An 18,834-nucleotide genomic window follows, 5' to 3' on the forward strand; every position below is an offset into this window, starting at 1 on the left:
ATGAATAAGTTAGTAAAGAAGGAAAGTCTAATTTCTGAGTTCATTTCAAATCAAATTGCCCTGACAAGATGCACAATGTGGCATTTACAATTACAGTAATTTAACCCCTTCTTTACCGGGTGGGTGAGCAGAATGTAAACATTGTGTTCGCTGCCGAACTGAATCTCTCGGTAGTGACTCGAGTTTGGAGGGGTGCCCATCGTAAAAATATTTGCCAAAAATACACTAATCAAGACAGGCTAATGAAATTATCAGGTATTATTAGCACTATAATAACGCATATTCTCTGTTAGTTTTATCATCCTACAGGGAAAATAAATGATTTTATGAAAAAAAATGTGAAACTCAGTGTCCCTTGTACAAGGGACACTGGTGGTCGATGAGAAAACTACGGTCTTGAATAGAAATTCGGTCTTACAGAATGTTGGTATATTGCACCTGGAACATGCACATAAAGTATTATCAAAATAGAACAGTAAATAAGCACGTAATAACAAAAAAAGAGAGCAAAAACTAAAGCGAAAGCCCCGCCAATAAATATGGAAATCGCAAATTTTATAGTATATCTTTCAAAAATTGGGCGATGTCATTTTCTACGTTTCTAAGATTAGTTTCATCACAGAAAACAACTTTAGGGGCATTAGGGGTATCTGAACTAATTTTTCAAGTTTCTTGTCCTCAGAAAAAATCGCTTTTTTGCTTTTTCTCTGGTTTGGTTTTTTATATATAAAGTTACTATAAGGCTTTATTTCTACCTTCATTTATCTGGTGTTCATATCTTTTATTTGTAAAATGTAATAAGTGAATAAATAAATAAATACAGTAAATGATGATTACAACTGGTTTTTACTTGGGTAGAAGTTATTACATGTTTACGCTTGTCTGGTTTTGTGATTTTTTGTTGAGACGCAGTTCATCTGTCACCTACACACTACTATAAGCAGTAATAATACTATTTTTTGGGGTTCATCATACGTCTTGGCATCGTGTCATACTGTTTTATTTGCTCAAACTCTTCAAACCGAAATTACAGAATGATTGGAAGTCCCTATCTGAAAAGAGGAGTTTTGGTGGTACTATGCGTACCACCTTTATGCACCCGGTGCGGTATAGTAGACTTCAATGGTGGTACCCACCTACCTCCAAACAAACTTTCGGTAATGAAGAGGTTAAGGCAAAACAACACTAGTCCCACTCCCCCCCCCCCCCCCCAACCAAAAGTTAGAACCTCTGGGACACTGTTGTGTCAAAGGTGAGCATGATAGAACAGTTTTGGTATTGCATTCCTATTGTTCAGGTGTAGATTTACTGGGAGATTATACCTAGCTCTTCAAAACCAAGGCCATAACCCAGCTAGAACATCTCACAAAAGCCCAAAGATAAACAGTCCAAATTCAAAACTGAAATGGTGAAACTGATACTTAAATCCAGGTCTTAAGCATTTCATAGTGGCACACATCCTATGATATGCAATAATGGGATACAAGAGTAGCAGGCATATCATGCAATAATAATTTTTTCACACCATGATATTTTGCCGAACTTTGCAGGCCATAAATGACTATATGGCAACACTCACACCTTGGCTCAGGATATGAGGGAAAATATAGTCTCCTTTGAGATTTCATGGAGGGCAGTACTAAACCTCCCCATTCAAGTGCATCTTGCATGCAAGTGTCCCAAAATATACTTGAGGAGTGTTACTGGTTTTAGTTCTTACCTCTTATGATATTATGTTACTTGTAATTTTGCTAAATAATAAAAAAAAAATATTAAAAGAACATATATAACTTACTTTAAAACTTAGTGTATTTTTAAGTGTCCATGAAATGAGGCTCCACACAGGGTAAGAAATATTGACTTTCAACTTCTCATCAAAGGTACAAAAATTTTGTTTGAATTTTTTTTTTTATACTAAGTGCCTTTGCATAACTCCCTCTTTCTATTATTTTTCTTCTTTTTTTAAATTGGTCAACCTTAAAGTTTGGCTGGTCTCAGGGGTGTTATAAATGAATATTTAGCCCAGCCCGTAAGGGTTTATGGATTAAGACTTGCAAGATTGCAAGACCTGAAATAAAGAAATAAGGGGTCATTCAGGTGTTCACTGACATTTTCATCCTCACTAGGAACTGCCAGATAAGCCTGAAAGGTGGAAAAGCCACCAGATTTTAGCTGAAGTGAGCAAAATTCCAGTACAGGCAGTCCCCAGTTATCGACAGACTCAGTTAATGGCGATCTGGTTTTATTGAGTTTGTCTAGCACCATAAAATCGGCGATTTATGGTGCCATAACATACCTGGCAGGGGTGCCATTAAATGGATATTGGTGCCACAAGTGCCATAAAGCCACAGGCTTTGGTTAATGGCAGTTGTCGCTTATCAGCATCCTGCCGAAAACCCCCACCGATAACCGGGGACTGCCTGTAGTTTGTTGTTCAGGGATGCCATGAACACAGCCAAATGAGTTCTCTATATCCATCAAAGCAGCCTGCAAGCTTTGTGTTTGTCCTCCACTAAAGGAACCTCCTGCTTAGGGCATTGATGACCATATTCTGGAATGAAGCTGGCCATGAGATTTAGCGTCCATCTACCAATATGATTTCTACAGTATAGCAGCTCTAGGAGGGTGTCCTTTTGGTTTATTAGGCAAGTGATAATGGTTGTATTGTTCTAACAAGACTTCAACTGTCTGCCCATTCACTGAAAATGTTTGACACTTAAAGAGACTACAAATTATAACCTATTGGCAAGACAAATTTTCCAAAACCATTAACAGTATATTATACTGCTGGGTTTTAGACTGATGACCCTTACAACAATGTTCAAAGTAGTTCTTTATCAAAATCAAGTCGCAACTTACAATTTCCTTTCATGCAAGCAAATAACCCTTACCTCCATACGATGAACGCACTATGAATTATGATCCAGCATTTGTTACCACCTCAAACAAAATTTTTCACCATCTTTTTCACAAATGCTATCTCAACTAATTTTCATAAAACGTATCATCTAGGTATATTTGGATGACACAAGCTAACTAATTATTTGTGGAAACAATGTATCTCCAATAGGACAAAAACAAATGAAAGGCTTCTAAAATCTTACTGGCACTCTTAACTGCCATTTAGATTTAAAACCTGAGACCAAACATTACCAAATGTCTGTCATTACAAATTCAAGTGTTATGCTGGTCTAAACAAGTCTTGAAAGGAAAACAGACAGCTATTTGTGACAGTCACATAAATGTAAAATACTGTACTGTCACATTCCACTAGATAGGCTTTAGGCAAGCTAAATTTGGAAACAGAGGGACAAATTTATTCTATTTTTTACTTTTATAAATGACCTCTCATTTGCCTGGTGAAGTAGGTTCTCCACCCTAGGTCTTTCTCTCTCTCTCTAGCATGAAAAGTTAGTGAGAGACTTGTTCTCCAGCAATGGATGAGAGATATACTGTTAGTTCTGGATCCATAGTTCCTTCATAAAAAATAAATTGGAGGCATTCTACAAACTCCCATTACGAGATAGCATATTTTGTGCCTCTTCAGGATATCTTCAGATTTTTTGTAGCTATTCCCTTTTTAATGGTTTATAACTTCGATGACATCACAGCATAGGTGTATTACCAGTCATTCATTTTGCCCTAGGAATAAACGTCATCGACTGAAATTACGCCACACAACTTGATGTCTGTCTAAAATAAATGGTGGTCACTACCTTTCAAATTTTTGGGTGAACTCCCTAATCCCTTTAAGCCAGTCCCCAGGTTAAGTGGTTTCTGACTTATGGTGCTTGCCTCATGGTGCTGTTAACCAAAAGTTTTTCACGCCATAAGTGGATTTACTGAGCTGTTACCTGCTTTACGGCACTGTAAGTGCTATTTTTTACTATTATACAGGCAGTCCCCGGGTTACAACGGGTTCAGCTTACGACTTTCCGAAGGTAAGGCGCTTCACAATTATATTCATCAGACATTATTTCCACTGTTACGACGCCTACATCGCTCATCTAGCAGATGAAATATGACACCAAAAATGTAAAATAATCAATATTTGAAGCTTTTTTTATGAAAAATGCAATAAGAATGCAGTATACATAGTTTTTAATGCACCCAAAGCATTAAAAGTAAGGTTTTCTTAGCATTGTTTACGATGTTCTGGCTTACAACGATTTTCAGCTTACGACGCGTCTCAAGAACGGGGACTGCCTGTAATTATGATGATTCGGGTTAAGGCGATTTTTGGCTTACAGTAACCTGCTGGGAACGGAACCACCATTGTAACCTGGGGACTGCCTGGATACTGTTCGGACACTTTGCAGATTAAGTTTCCTGGTGTGTTTGAATCAATACAGGCAGTCCCCGATTATTGGGGGGGTTCGAACTCAGCCCATTATAGCGCCATAAATTGCCAATTTTATGGCACTAGACAAGCCCCATAAAACCGAATCGCCATTAAGAGAGTCCACCGATAACCTGAGACTGTCTGTAGCTAGAACAAACTTAAAAGTTCTTATTTTCTTTCCGTATTATACATCTGGTTTTCCATCTCCCATGCAACTGACTGACAACAGAAAAAAAAGTGAACCCAATTAAAACATAACCTAAAGTGTTGCTAGTCTTAAGTATTAGCACTACTCCTCTAATTCCTTTCTCGCATGTGAATCTCTCCTTGTGTCTACTTCCCTCATCCATTAACCCTTAAACGCCAACTGGATGTATTTTACGTCGACATACAAAAGTTTTTTTTAAAATTTGCGGAAAAATACTTTCAGGCCTACCAGCCAAAAACTCTTGAATCACGCGCCTTAGGGGATGCTGGGAGTTCACGGGATCAAGTGTTTTGTTTTTGTTTTAAATCGTTACACAGGCGCGCAAGCGCGAATTTCTTTCTTGCCGCACTAAAAAGTATCTGTGACACCTTTTGGAAATTATTTCGTCACTTTGACATAATTTTTGTACCATTTTAAATTAGCCGTTACATGGAGTATTATATATGAAAATGTGCACATTTTTATGTAGAATACAACAAAAAAATACTCATGATTGTAGATTTTATCAGTTTTGAGATATTTTCATATAAATAACGATAAGCGCCAAATTTTCAACCTTCGGTCAACTTTGACTCTACCTTAATGGTTGAAAAATGCAATTGTAAGCTAAAACTCTTATATTTTAGTAATATTCAATCATTTACCTTAATTTTGCAACTAATTGGAAGTCTCTAGCACAATATTTCAATTTATGAAAAAACTTTTTCCTTACGTCCGCGCGATAACTCTTCCGAAAAAAATCATACATGCGATTGTGGTAATGTTTGCACCATTTTAAATTAGCCGTTACATAAAGTTTTATATATGAAAATGTGCGCAATTTCATGCACAATACAACTAAAAATAACCAATGGTTGTAGCTTTTATCAATTTTGAAATATTTTCATATAAAAAATGATAAGTGACAAATTTTCAACCTTCGGTCAACTTTGACTCTACCGAAATGGTCGAAAAACGCAATTGTAACCTAAAACGCTTATATTCTAGTAATATTCAAGCATTTACGTACCTTCATTTTGCAACAAATTGGAAGTCTCTAGCACAATATTTCGATTTATGGTGAATTTATGAAAAAAATAACATTTTCTTTACGTCCGCGTGGTAACTCTTCCGAAAAAATCATACGTGCGATTTTGGTAATTTTTGCATCATTTTAAATTAGCCGTTACATAAAGTTTTATATATGAAAATGTGCGCAATTTCATGTAAAATACAACAAAAAATAATTGAAGGTTGTAGCTTTTCTTATTTTGGAAATATTTGCATATAAATCACGATAAATAGAAAAAAAACCACGTTCGGTCAACTTTGACTTTACCGAAATGGTCGAAAAACGCAATTGTAAGCTAAAACTCTTACAGTCTAGTAACAATCAGTCATTTATCTTCATTTTGAAACAAATTTGAAGTCTCTAGCAAAATATTTTGATTTATGGTGAATTTAAAAAAAAAAACTTTCCTTCACTCTGCGCGCGGATTCTCCGCCACAAATCTCCGAAATGTGTATGTCCCATTCTCGAAATATTTACTCCATTTCATATTAGGCATTTCATAGAGTTTTATATATGAAAATGTGCGCAATTTCATTTAGAATAAAACAAAAAATCTTTGAAGGTTGTAGCTTTTCTTATTTCCGAAATAATTGCATATAAAAAAATATATAAAAAAATTCGACATCTGGTCAACTTTAACTCGTCAGATATGGTCGAAAACTGCATTTGTAAGCTAATATTCTTACAGTATAGTAATATTCAATCATTTGTCTTCATTTTGAAAGAAATTAGAAGTCTCTAGGACAATATTTAGCTTTATGGTGAATTTTTGAAAAAAAATATTTGTTTACGTCCGAGTGTTACGAATTCATGCATTATTTTGTGATAATATTTTCTCTGTGTTGCTTTTATTGTTTTACAATGTGTTATATACCAAAATGATCGCAATTTAGTGTACATTACAACGAAAAAAAAAAGTAACTTGTTACCTTTAACCATTTTGCGCACAGCGTGATTTGAATACAATTATATATGAAATTTTGTTTGTGCGCTATCATATATCGCATTATTTATATATGATAATGATAATTTTTTTCATTTCTGATGGTTGCATACTAAACTTCAGCCAATGACAAAAAAAGGAGCCAAAAATAAACTCTTACTCTTGAAAACTAAACGCACTGTGATTTTTTGAAAAAAATATTTTTTCCGCTTCCACGCTCACTCTGAAACACCTCCGGCACACGGGAGACATTTTTTTTTTTACCGCTTCGGCATTTAAGGGTTAAGATAAGATGGGAAGAGATTCACTTTAGACTGAACACATCAAGTCAACCTCGCATAAGATTATTTATACTTTTAGGTGGCTATGAGACCCCAGTCAGTTTAGGATGTTAGAAGGCTGGTTCTGTCTGGTACTAACTTGAGAAACTTGTGGCATCATGTTAACCCTTAAACGCCGACTGGACATATTTTACGTCGACATACAAAAGTTTTTTTAAAAATTCGCGGAAAAATACTTTTAGGCCTACCAGCCGAAAACTCTTGAATCACGCGCCTTGGGGGATGCTGGGAGTTCACGGATCAAGGTGTTGTTTTGTTTACAATCGTTACGCAGGCGCGCAAGCGCGAATTTCTTTCTTGTCACACTAAAAAGTATCTGTGACACATCTCGGAAATTATTTCGTCACTTTGACATAATTTTTTTACCATTTTAAATTAGCCGTTATATGTAATATTATATATGAAAATGTGCGCATTTTTATGTAGAATACAACAAAAAATACTCATGATTGTAGCTTTTATCAGTTTTGAGATATTTTCATATAAATAACGATAAGTGCCAAAATTTCAACCTTCGGTCAATTTGACTCTACCGAAATGGTTGAAAAATGCAATTGTAAGCTAAAACTCTTATATTTTAGTAATATTCAATCATTTACCTTAATTTTGCAACTAATTGGAAGTCTCTAGCACAATATTTCAATTTATGGTGAATTTATGAAAAAACTTTTTCCTTACGTCCTCGCAGTAACTCTTCCGAAAAAAATCATACATGCGATTGTGGTAATGTTAGCACCATTTTAAATTAGCCGCTACATAAAGTTTTATATATGAAAATGTGCGCAATTTCATGCACAACACAAATAAAAACAACCCATGGTTGTAGCTTTTATCAATTTTGAAATATTTTCATATAAAAAATGATAAGTGACAAATTTTCAACCTTCGGACAACTTTGACTCTACGAAATTGGTCGAAAAACGCAATTGGTAAGCTAAAACGCTTATATTCTAGTAATATTCAAGCATTTACCTTCATTTTGCAACAAATTGGAAGTCTCTAGCACAATATTTCGATTCATGGTGAATTTATGAAAAAAATAACATTTTCTTTACGTAACCGCGCAGGTAACTCTTCCGAAAAAATCATACGTGCGATGATGGTAATGTTTGCACCATTTTAAATTAGCCGTTACATAAAGTTTTATATATGAAAATGTGCGCAATTTCATATATAATACAACAAAAAATAGTTGAAGGTTGTAGCTTTTCTCATTTTTGAAATATTTGCATATAAATCACGATAAATAGAAAAAAAAAACACGTTCGGTCAAATTTGACTCTACCGAAATGGTCGAAAAAACGCAATTGTAAGATAAACTCTACAGTCTAGTAATATTCAGTCATTTATCTTCATTTTGCAACAAATTGGAAGTCTCTAGCACAATATTTCGATTTATGGTGAATTTATGAAAAAAATAACATTTTCTGTACGTCCGCGCGGTAACTCTTCCGAAAAAATCATATGTGCGATTGTGGTAATGTTTGCATCATTTTAAATTAGCGTTACATAAAGTTTTATATATGAAAATGTGCGCAATTTCATATATATACAACAAAAAATAGTTGAAGGTTGTAGCTTTTCTCATTTTGAAAGATTGCATATAAATCACGATAAATAGAAAAAAAAAACACGTTCGGTCAAATTTGACTCTACCGAAATGGTCGAAAAACGCAATTGTAAGATAAAACTCTTACAGTCTAGTAATATTCAGTCATTTATCTTCATCGTGAAACAAATTCGAAGTCTCTAGCACAATATTTAAATTTATGGTGAATTTTAAAAAAAAACTTTCCTTCCCTCCGCGCGCGGATTCTCCGCCACAAATCTCCGAAATGCGTAAGTCCCATTCTCGGAATATTTGCTCCGTTTCATATTAGGCATTTCATAGAGTTTTATATATGAAAATGTGCGCACGCAATTTCATGTAGAATAAAACGAAAAATATTTGAAAGTTGTAGCTTTTCTTATTTCCGAAATAATTGCATATAAAAAAATATATATAAAAAAAATTCTACATTCGGTCAACTTTAACTCGTCAGATATGGTCCAAAATTGCATTTGTAAGCTAATATTCTTACAGTATAGTAATATTCAATCATTTGTCTTCATTTTGAAAGAAATTGGAAGTCTCTAGGACAATATTTAGATTTATGGTGAATTTTTGAAAAAATTATTTGTTTACGTCCGCGCGTTACGAATTCATGCATTATTTTGTGATAATATTTTCTCTGTGTTGCTTTTATCGTTTTACAATGTGTTATATACCAAAAATGATCGCAATTTAGTGTACATTACAACGAAAAAAAGTAATTTGTTACCTTCAACCGTTTTGCGCACAGCGCGATTTAAATAAATTATATATGAAATTTTGTTTTTGCGCTATCATATATCGCATTATTTATATATGATAATGATAATTTTTTTTCATTTCTGATGGTTGCATACTAAACTTCAGGCAATGACAAAAAAAGGAGCCAAAAATGAACTCTTAATCTTGAAAACTAAGCGCGCTGTGATTTTTTGAAAAAAAAATTATTTTTCCGCTTCCGCGCTCACTCTGAAACGTCTCCGGCACACGGGAGACATTTTTTTTTTTACCGCTTCGGCGTTTAAGGGTTAAAATGATCAGTCTTTTGACTGGAATTTTGACTTTACTTCCTCCCACCAGAAAGTAACAGATACCTAGTACCAAAATGCACTGATGATGGAAAATTAAGACAAACCCAACTTGTAAAAAACTTACATGATGGATCAGTATCCAGAAGCTCTTGAGCAGCCTCTCCCGCTTCTTGCTGATTACGCAGTCGCTTTACTGCATTAACAGCAAGGTTTAAATATACCATTCGGGATGTGGCTCGCTGGAAGCATACACGTTCTTCAGCCAACCCCTAGAGAAAGTTTCACATAGAAAAATAACATTACAATTCATATTTCAAAAACTAAGCATAAAACAAAAGTAACATTACAGCACAGTAACTATCTTACTGGAAAAATTACTACTTTTGGAATTTAGTTAGAATGATCACTGTCAATTCTGAGTGAATGAAACTTTGAGTATCATAAAGCAAAAAAAAAAAAAAAAAAAAAAAAAAAAAAAAAAAAGGGGTCAGACCTACATTATCCACTGGACGAAAAAATCAGGCTTTGACATAGGAAAAACCTATTTTAGTAGTCGCTGTTGAGTCCTCAAAGGATTTACGCTCTATGGTGTGTACATATTTTTCATGCAACCCATAAAAAATGTGTATAGAGCTATCCATTCTCAACTACAGGCAGTCCCCAGTTATCAGCGGGGGTTTCTTTCTCAGCAGGGTGCAGATAAGTGAAAACCGCCATTAACTGAAACTTGGTGATTTATGGCGCTTACGGTGCCTATATCCAGTTAATGCCGCTGATAACCAGTTGATGCCTCCTTTAGGTATATTATGGTGCCATAACTCTATTATTGGCACCTTATGGCCATAACCGGGTCCACTGATGGCCGGGGACTGCCTACATAATGTTCTCAGACTTGTGCCTGAGACCCAATGGCAGGTAGTAACTAGCTTACTATTTCCTCTAAATTGGGTGGGTGCTTGACACAGCAAGAACAAAGGGATGATAGTGGACATTTAGTATATAATGTGGTCTTGTACAAACACATCAATCGAATACAGCCCAAAATGACAAATATTTAATTAATTTGTATTTTTCATTGCTACCAAACCTGAGGTCTTAACAGTAAGATAAATCTTCTGGTGCCAGGTTGAAACCAGTTAAAACCAATAAAAACAGTAAATGCAAGGAATCTTTGGCATCTGGCATCCGATGTTTAGTTGAGGTGGAAGTGAGTCAAGAGACTGCGCTTGAATCCAGTGAAGCATCAGTCTTTCTTCCAACCCAGGATGAAACATAAGAGGGGTGGACAGAGGTGGGCAGTCAATGTTAAGACCTCAGGTTTGTTAGCTATGAAAAATACAAATTAATTAAAAATTTGTCATTTGTTCATACACGAACAAACCTTCAGTCTTAAAAACAGGATACTCATAATTTGTGACAGAACTTGACAATGAGGAGAAGGGTTGCCCAAACACTTCGTGTAGATAACCGAAAGGGTATTCTAGGAAACCTCTTTCTTGACCTGGCTTGTGTTACCATAAAACCTACGACACCTAAGCTCTAGGTGACAAGTCCTTCAGATAACAACGCAGTGCTTTGATGGGTCAAAGCAGAAACTATTGAAGGTTACTGATAACAAACTCCGCACTGTAAGGAATGGAAATGGAGGCAAAGCCATCATCATGAATCATGGGAATCTAGGTTTTAGCCACGAATTCCGGGGCAAATTCGAAAGCTACTGACCCCAAATAGTTGACCCTGCAGCTCTCCGACTCTTCCAAGGAAGCCAAAGTCAGAAGAAAAACTGTTTTCAAAGTCAGTTTCCTGAGCTCAAAGGAGCTTGAGTGGGACTACTCAGTACCAGAGTAAGGTCCCACGTAGGAGGTTTGAGATTCCTAGGTGAACAAGACCAATCAAAACTCTGGAACCACATAGAGATTTCTCAGGGCAAAGTGATGTCCATATCCTTCAGATGAACTACTAATCACAAGTCAGCCCTTAAGTACCTTGGCAGTATAAACAGAAAGAATTTCTTGTTCTGAAAAATACCCATAAGATAACTCTGAGTGGAGAGAAACCTTTTTGATGACACCAATCACAGCAGCAGATGGATCAACTTGTATATGGCTGACAAAGATCCTCTCAAGTAGCCTTACATCCGAGTCGCTGCTCCACAAGAAAGATCTCCTGCTTGAAAGAGATATTGGACAGTCTCCAAACATGAAGAGATAAAGATCCTACTGATTGGTGGTATCTCTCCATATGAGACTGACGAAGAATGTTGTGCTAAGGCAGAATCTTTCTTGGCCACAAACACTTTGGAGCCTGACTGATGAACCACCATGGTGACGTTCATGAGCAACATAGCGCAGCATTAAAGACACACCTTAACTTCTGCAGATCCATGGGGAAATCTTTTGGACAGTGTCCACAGGTTGCACAGGTTAATGACACCTGCCATATAGTGTACAGGTGTGAACCACCCAGAACACAAAAAAAGTGAAAGAGTACAGTAAGGAATTATGAGCAAAACGTACCCTACATATGAAATAAAAAACTAAACCTCAATGGACATACACAAAACAAGCATAATTTAAATAACAATTAACAACAGAACTGTTAACTGGCATCCTGATCAATATAAAATCAAAATTAACATGAGTACTGTTAACTGGTATACTCACCAATACAAGATTAACATTCAACATTACGTAAATCTAAATCACCAATGTCAAAAGCCATGCACTAAATCAAATATCCAATAACTACTCCTAAAGGCTCAAATCAATGCTATCATTGCAAGAGCACCATTGTTCCTAAAAATCACAGAAGATAATCAATATCAAAAGTGAACTTAAAAATTAGATGCCATCAACTATGGAGGCTCTAACTTACAAAAAGCGGTCTGTCAAGAAGATATACGTATAACACTAACCCAATTAAGATGAAATGGAAAAATTAAGGTGAAAAGGATGATGTACCCATGACGGTCTAAGAAATATAACGGAAACAGAATTTTCAGCATTAAAATATTTAAGAACTGTTAACAATGCTGCTGACATAAGAAATGTGAGGTATGATGCAGATGACCATTGGGTGCCTGAAGTTCCAATTGGTACAGGTACCAAGCTACCTTTACTCCTCTGGTGTCTGAGAATCTCAGAAGACTGAGAATAAGGTGTCTCCATGGGTGATGGAGTTATGAAACAAACTAAAGTAAAAATTACATCAGCAAAAAAGCTGCATAAAATTCTTACCAAGTTGAATGCTTCTTTTTCACTCAAGAACTTAAGGCACTCATCAATTAAAGAATTCAAGTAACGTTGGCGGATATTTGGTGGTACTTTGCTCCCAAACTCTGGTGTAATTGTTGGTCTTTGTAACGTTTCCTGTAAAATATAAAACAATAAAAAATATAGCAAAATCTTTTGGTGGCAGAAGAGCTACAATTTTTTTTTTAACCAATACCTTGACTAAATTGCAAAAATTGATCAAAGTTGTTGGATGTGAAGGAATGTATAATTGCTGTAGTTTGAAAATGATGTACAGTACCTGTGAAAAAAAAAATTAAGCTTGCATAAGCATGACTTATAATATTAAGTTGATTTTAGTTTTTATAAAATTAAACACCTCTGATGCAGCACAAACACTTGCATTTGTAGCTTTGTTTGTTATAAAAGCCATTCATTTATAATTGCTTAATTTCTGGTCTTTATAAATTCTTGACATATTACAACAGCAATAGAGGAAGAATGGCAGCACCAGTGTGTGACCCTTGAAGGATTGGTTCACTTTAGTTATGAAACTCATTTCCTTTACATCAATTTTGATGTCCACACATCCCTTCCTGAACATTGACAGCCAATATTTATCCTTAGATTTTTCTTTTCAATTTTTCACATTTACCTAATTTACAAAACCCTTTATGAGCCTTACAGCATGAGAAACAGACCCAGCCAGAAAGACCTTGAAAGAATGAAACTTCTCATTCCTGTATGTGACTCCTTTGGAGTTGGATGTGTCCCTTGACTAGCACAAAGTTTTTCCCAGTACCTGTTCTGACTTTCTCATCTTATTTCGATATGCAGATAATATTCAGTAATATTCTGACGTGGTTTCCACATACATAAATGCAATTCTGGTAGCATTTACTAATTTCTTTTCTAATCACTTTAATTTTGCTTGGTATCATTTTTGTTTGGTTTTATCAAGAATGTGTAAAGTACTTTTTTGCCAACTTTGGAATTTTCATTACTCAAAGAATTATGATTTTTAATGCTTCACAGCATCAGTTGCCCTACGCTTCATTTCTTGCTTTTATATTAATTTCTACCTTCCTTAATGGTCGTTTCTTGAACTATGCAAATGAATGTTTTGTCTTGTGATACAATTTGTGCTTGTCTTTGCCTCTTAACTTTCAAAGAAGAATGTTATTTTAATCATGCTTCAGTGTTCTCTTTTAGCAGAAGGGTAAACTTGGTCTTTCAGTATTTTTGTGGGCCTTCCAGTGCCAGGCATTGCCACCCTCTAACTTTTCTTAATTTCTTGAGACTTTTTGTAAAAATCAATCCATTTGTTATCTATGCAATAGCAAGTACAATGTTTAAGACTGGTATTCAATTACATGGGCACCTACATTTTAATTCAACATTTGTTACCAAATGGACTAAAGTGAAACCCCCTGTATTTGCAGGGGATGTGTTTCAAACCAGCCCCCGGCAAAGTTAAAATCGTGAATATACTTAAAACCCCTTCTAAAAATGCTTATAACTGCCTATCTAGAAAGTTCAAATACCAAATGTATGCCTTAAATAACATCCTACATAAAATATACCTTAAATTATTATACTATTATGTATTGCATTAATCTTTGAGATAATTTTGTGAGAAAAATGCACCTAGTTCCATATACTATCATTATTGGCAACTCTTCAGATCACCCTATAAGAGTGTGAGCTGAGGAGCCCTCAGTCTTGCTTGAGGTAGTAAGGGGGAATGTGGTCACAATTTCCCATCCAAGGATGAATCATAAATATTTTACAATAAACATGCTAGGAATTTGTTCCTGGTTTTATTTCTTATCTTTCATGATATTGCTTGAGGTGTAATTTGAATTTTACAAAATAAAAAAATATTAGAAAGAACACTTATAACTGTAAAATTAGCATATTCTTTATGACTGTTAAAGGGAAATTAGGCCCACAAGGGGTGGGAAAAATTCACTTATAACTTTCCGTGGAAGGGACACATTTTTTAAAGAATCTTTTTTTCTTATACCATGTGAATATTCATATCTTCCTCTTTCCATTGATGAGGTATTTTTTAGCTTTTCTTTTAAATTGGCCATCCTTAAATTTAGCCCAATTATGGGTGCATGCATTAGCATATAATAGCCCGGACTGTGAGGGTTAAAGATATACTATAGCATACGTAAGTACGAGAGAGAGAGAGAGATTATTTCTATTATTTTATTAAATTTAATACAGTATTAATCAATTAATATCTGAAAATTAGTAAATAATTATCATAAAAATGCATTTAGTCATGAAAATAACTTCAAAATATACTAAATCAGTGAATATCTATCAACAGAAAAGGCTGCGAAATTTGCCATTTTTTTCACAAATAATATATAGATAAGCTCAACAACAAAAAATTTGCAAATAGGTGAGTCCATGAATCTTGAGAACACGAATGTGGGGGGTTAACTGTAGTATGAAAGGATAACAGCATCAAAAACAATCTGTGATGGAGACACTGAAACCTTATACTACAACTGAAGATGTTTGCCCTCAATCAATAACCAGTAGGGTAACACAACTGCAGCTGTCAACAATTTTGTCTAGTTTAACTTTGTGTGAAATGTATGGAAGACAAAAAAATCCTCCATTGATTCAAATCATTCCCAAAACCAACTAACAAAGTTGTGGGTTGATGTAAGATACAATTTTACTTACAAGTTTAGGAGTATGTGCCAAAAAAAAAAAAACCACGTTTTCCACCCTTTGCAACAGTGTGTGCAATTGTTGGTGGGACACGACCTGATGCTGAAGCTAAACTTGGAGACAAGAGGTTCCTAGAACTTGAAGGGGGTAAATTCTTGATTTTTTCTCTTGCTTGAAGTAGTGAAGCTACATTAGGTACATGTGACATTCGCCTCTTAGGGTGTTCCTACAGGAATACAGGGAATACATACAATAGATTATAAACTTTGTACGTAGTACATACTTTTCTCTATATTTTCACCTAGATAAAGGACTTCTTGTTAACCTGTCCAAAACAGAAATATAAATGTAAAGAACATTATGGAGTGTTACTGGAGCTAGTGATAGAAATGGTTGAGAGATTTATGTACTATAGCACAACTGTCTTCAGAAATGGTTCAATAAAATAGAAAATTTAAGAAGACCATAAAAAAAGGCAGCTGGAATCCTTAAATAAGGGTAGAATACTAAAGTAATATACTGCCATTACAAACTCAATTTAGTATAACAAGAATTCGCACATTTGCTGTTGGTCTGTTTTTTATTTCTGGGCGACTTGACTATCTTTACTCAAAAGAATCCAAAATAGTAAACATATAAAATATTCAATAAATATGAAAACCCAAACTTACCCTAATTTGGTTCGCATATTACCAGGTTCACGAACAGATTTTTCAAGGATTCTTTTCTGTTCAATATATCGAGAAATTGCGTTGTGTTTGAAAATACGTCCTAAATTACCATATCTTATAATCGTATCAACCCATTATTTAACCAGGAATAGATATACTTATTACTAACCTTTAAACCATTGTGTAATTTCCTATACCACGATCCGAAGGATAGCCTGATTCATTTACAAATGCTGTCAGTAACAATATCTATCGTGCATGCATGCCCTTCAATATTATCACCTAAAACACTTATAAATTCTTAGACTTAGCTGTAATACATGATGATATTATTTCTCTGAAGTTGTGCTGATTCCTTTACCCCCCTCGCATGTTGAGCTACCGTAAGGCGACGATGACCTTTACACTTAAACAACTAAACCGGTACTGCTGGACTCTTGACTCAAATCAGTCTGAGACGACTGACGATCCACGCATGCGCGACCCGCATTCACCAACGTCAATACTTAACTACTTGTTAAAGATTACGTAGAGTTAAACCACCATTTAACGTATTTAACCCTTCAAAACACTTAATATAAAGAAATATTATACTATAACTAACAATTCCACACAATATATATAATAATAATCTACGCATCTTGCACTGCATAATGTTTACAATATTTCTCTTACAAACTAAAGATAAATGATTGTTTACTGGTCTTTATACACTATCGTGATTCCATCTCGAGTCACGATACACTCCCAGCAAACAAAAGCAATATTTACAGTTATAATTGTCCTGCTTGAATGAGGGCTCTTCTGGCCTCAGTAGCCGCCTGTGCCGTTTTCCTGTTCGGTCGGGTGCTTTTATCATCAGTTTTCTCAGATATGACAACATCAGTCTCTTGCCATAATTCTAAAGGATATAGCTTGACAACAGGTCTCATCACTTGACCTTGTGGGGTTTTTAAAGTAACCACGCGCAAGACATCATCCGGTCCCACATGTAATTTGACAATTTGACCGAGTTTCCAACGACTTCTTGGTCCTTCATCGTGTATCAACACAACATCTCCCATTTTGGGCCAAGATTCGTGTCTGTTTCCCACCCGATGAGTTTCTCGGAGAGAAGTTAAATATTCTCTCTCCCACCTTTTCCACAGGTCATCACATTTTTTTGTAATGTACACAAATCGCTTTCCAACATCCTTATTTTCTCCATACAGAGGGTCCTTAGCTTCATCTTTCCAATCTATGACTTCCCTAGGGAAAGATCTCAATCTACGTCCTAAAATCAAATGATTGGGCGTCAGAATATCCAACTGATCTAATTCTCCCGGTGTATAACTTAAGGGTCTGTCATTAATAATTGCTTCAAGTTCAGTCACAACACAGGAAAGTTCTCCAAAACTGAGAAAGGCCTGACCTATTACCTTTTTCAGACATGTTTTCAGAAGACCAATCAATCTTTCCCATATAGCTCCAAACCAAGGTGCTCTGGCGGTATGAACTTCCATTTACATTCTATAGCATTTAGGTGTTCTTGCACTAAGGAACTTTCTGCCATGCTTTTCAAATAATCTGAAGCCGATACAAAGGTAGTAGCATTGTCACTTAGCATTAAAGAAGGAAATCCCCGACGGCTACAAAACTTTCGGAACACCATAAGAAACGAATCGCAGGACAGATCTTTTTACTAATTCGATATGAATTCCTCTAGTGACTGGACAAGTAAACAACACAATATAAGCTTTTTCAGGATTTTGATGTTTCTCCTTGGTTAACAACGCTCCTGTATAATCTACCCCTGTAACGCTAAAGGGTTGTTTTCTCTGCACCCGAAATTCTGGCAATGGTGGAGCAATATTCACACGGTAGGGTCTCCCCTGTGTTTTTTTACAAATTATACAATGATGTATTACACTTTTGGCTAATTGGCGAAGCTGTGGGGACCCAGTATTCCTGTCTCACACTTGCTACAGTTGCATTTACTCCCATGTGGAGCTTGTAAACAGTGATGCTCCCTTACTATCAATTTTGTGAGAAAACAACCTTTTGGCAGTAAGATTGGGAATTTATTTCTGCCGCCTGTGCGACATGTTCCAATCTTCCTCTGCATCTCATAATACCTTCTTCCAAGAAGAGATTCAATTGTATAATAAGGTCAATTTTGAACTTTATCCCCCTTTTCCAAAGCTTTATATTCTTTTGGAAAGTATTCCTTTTGTAAGAGGATAATCATTTTATTTTTAGCCTTTTGAAGTTCTTCCAGCGTTAAACTTCCAGTTTTTCTACAGCCAGTTGATTTACAATTGTCAATAAATCGTATTATCCAAGCTATAGTTCTACAAAATTTATCCACTCTACTAAATCTTTCCCAGTTCAGCAGATGGATTTTTTCACTGTTCCCTACAAGATGGACCTGAATAACTTCATCCTGTGATTGTGTTTCTTTCACCCATGTCCTGTCAATAGGATAGGTGTGGTTTTCTGATTTTAACCAGGGAGGTCCCTCCCACCAAAAGGAGTTATTTCTTACTTCTTCTGTCCTTTTTCCTCTAGTAATCCAGTCACTAGGGTTTTCTGAAGATGGAACGTAAGAAAAGACAATCCCTGTAGTTATAGAGTTAATTTCCACTACCCTATTTTTCACAAAATACTGGCAAATTATTCTTTGTCACTAACCATCCCAGGGCAACTTTACTATCAGACCAAATTATTATTCTTTCAAATTTATTTTCTTCAAA

General features: G+C 35.4%; 1 protein-coding gene across 1 annotated transcript in view; it reads right to left on the reverse strand.

Moving 5' to 3' along the window:
• Positions 1 to 18,834, reverse strand: part of LOC135214681 (serine/arginine repetitive matrix protein 2-like) — a 222,642-nt gene that overhangs the window by 67,365 nt on the left and 136,443 nt on the right. Inside the window, 1 exon segment of the mRNA XM_064249016.1 lies at positions 9,632 to 9,776. Within this exon segment, the coding sequence (XP_064105086.1) occupies positions 9,632 to 9,776 (145 nt within the window).

The sequence above is a fragment of the Macrobrachium nipponense genome, chromosome 46 (assembly GCF_015104395.2).
Source record: "Macrobrachium nipponense isolate FS-2020 chromosome 46, ASM1510439v2, whole genome shotgun sequence".
NCBI classification, from domain to species: Eukaryota; Metazoa; Arthropoda; class Malacostraca; order Decapoda; family Palaemonidae; genus Macrobrachium; species Macrobrachium nipponense.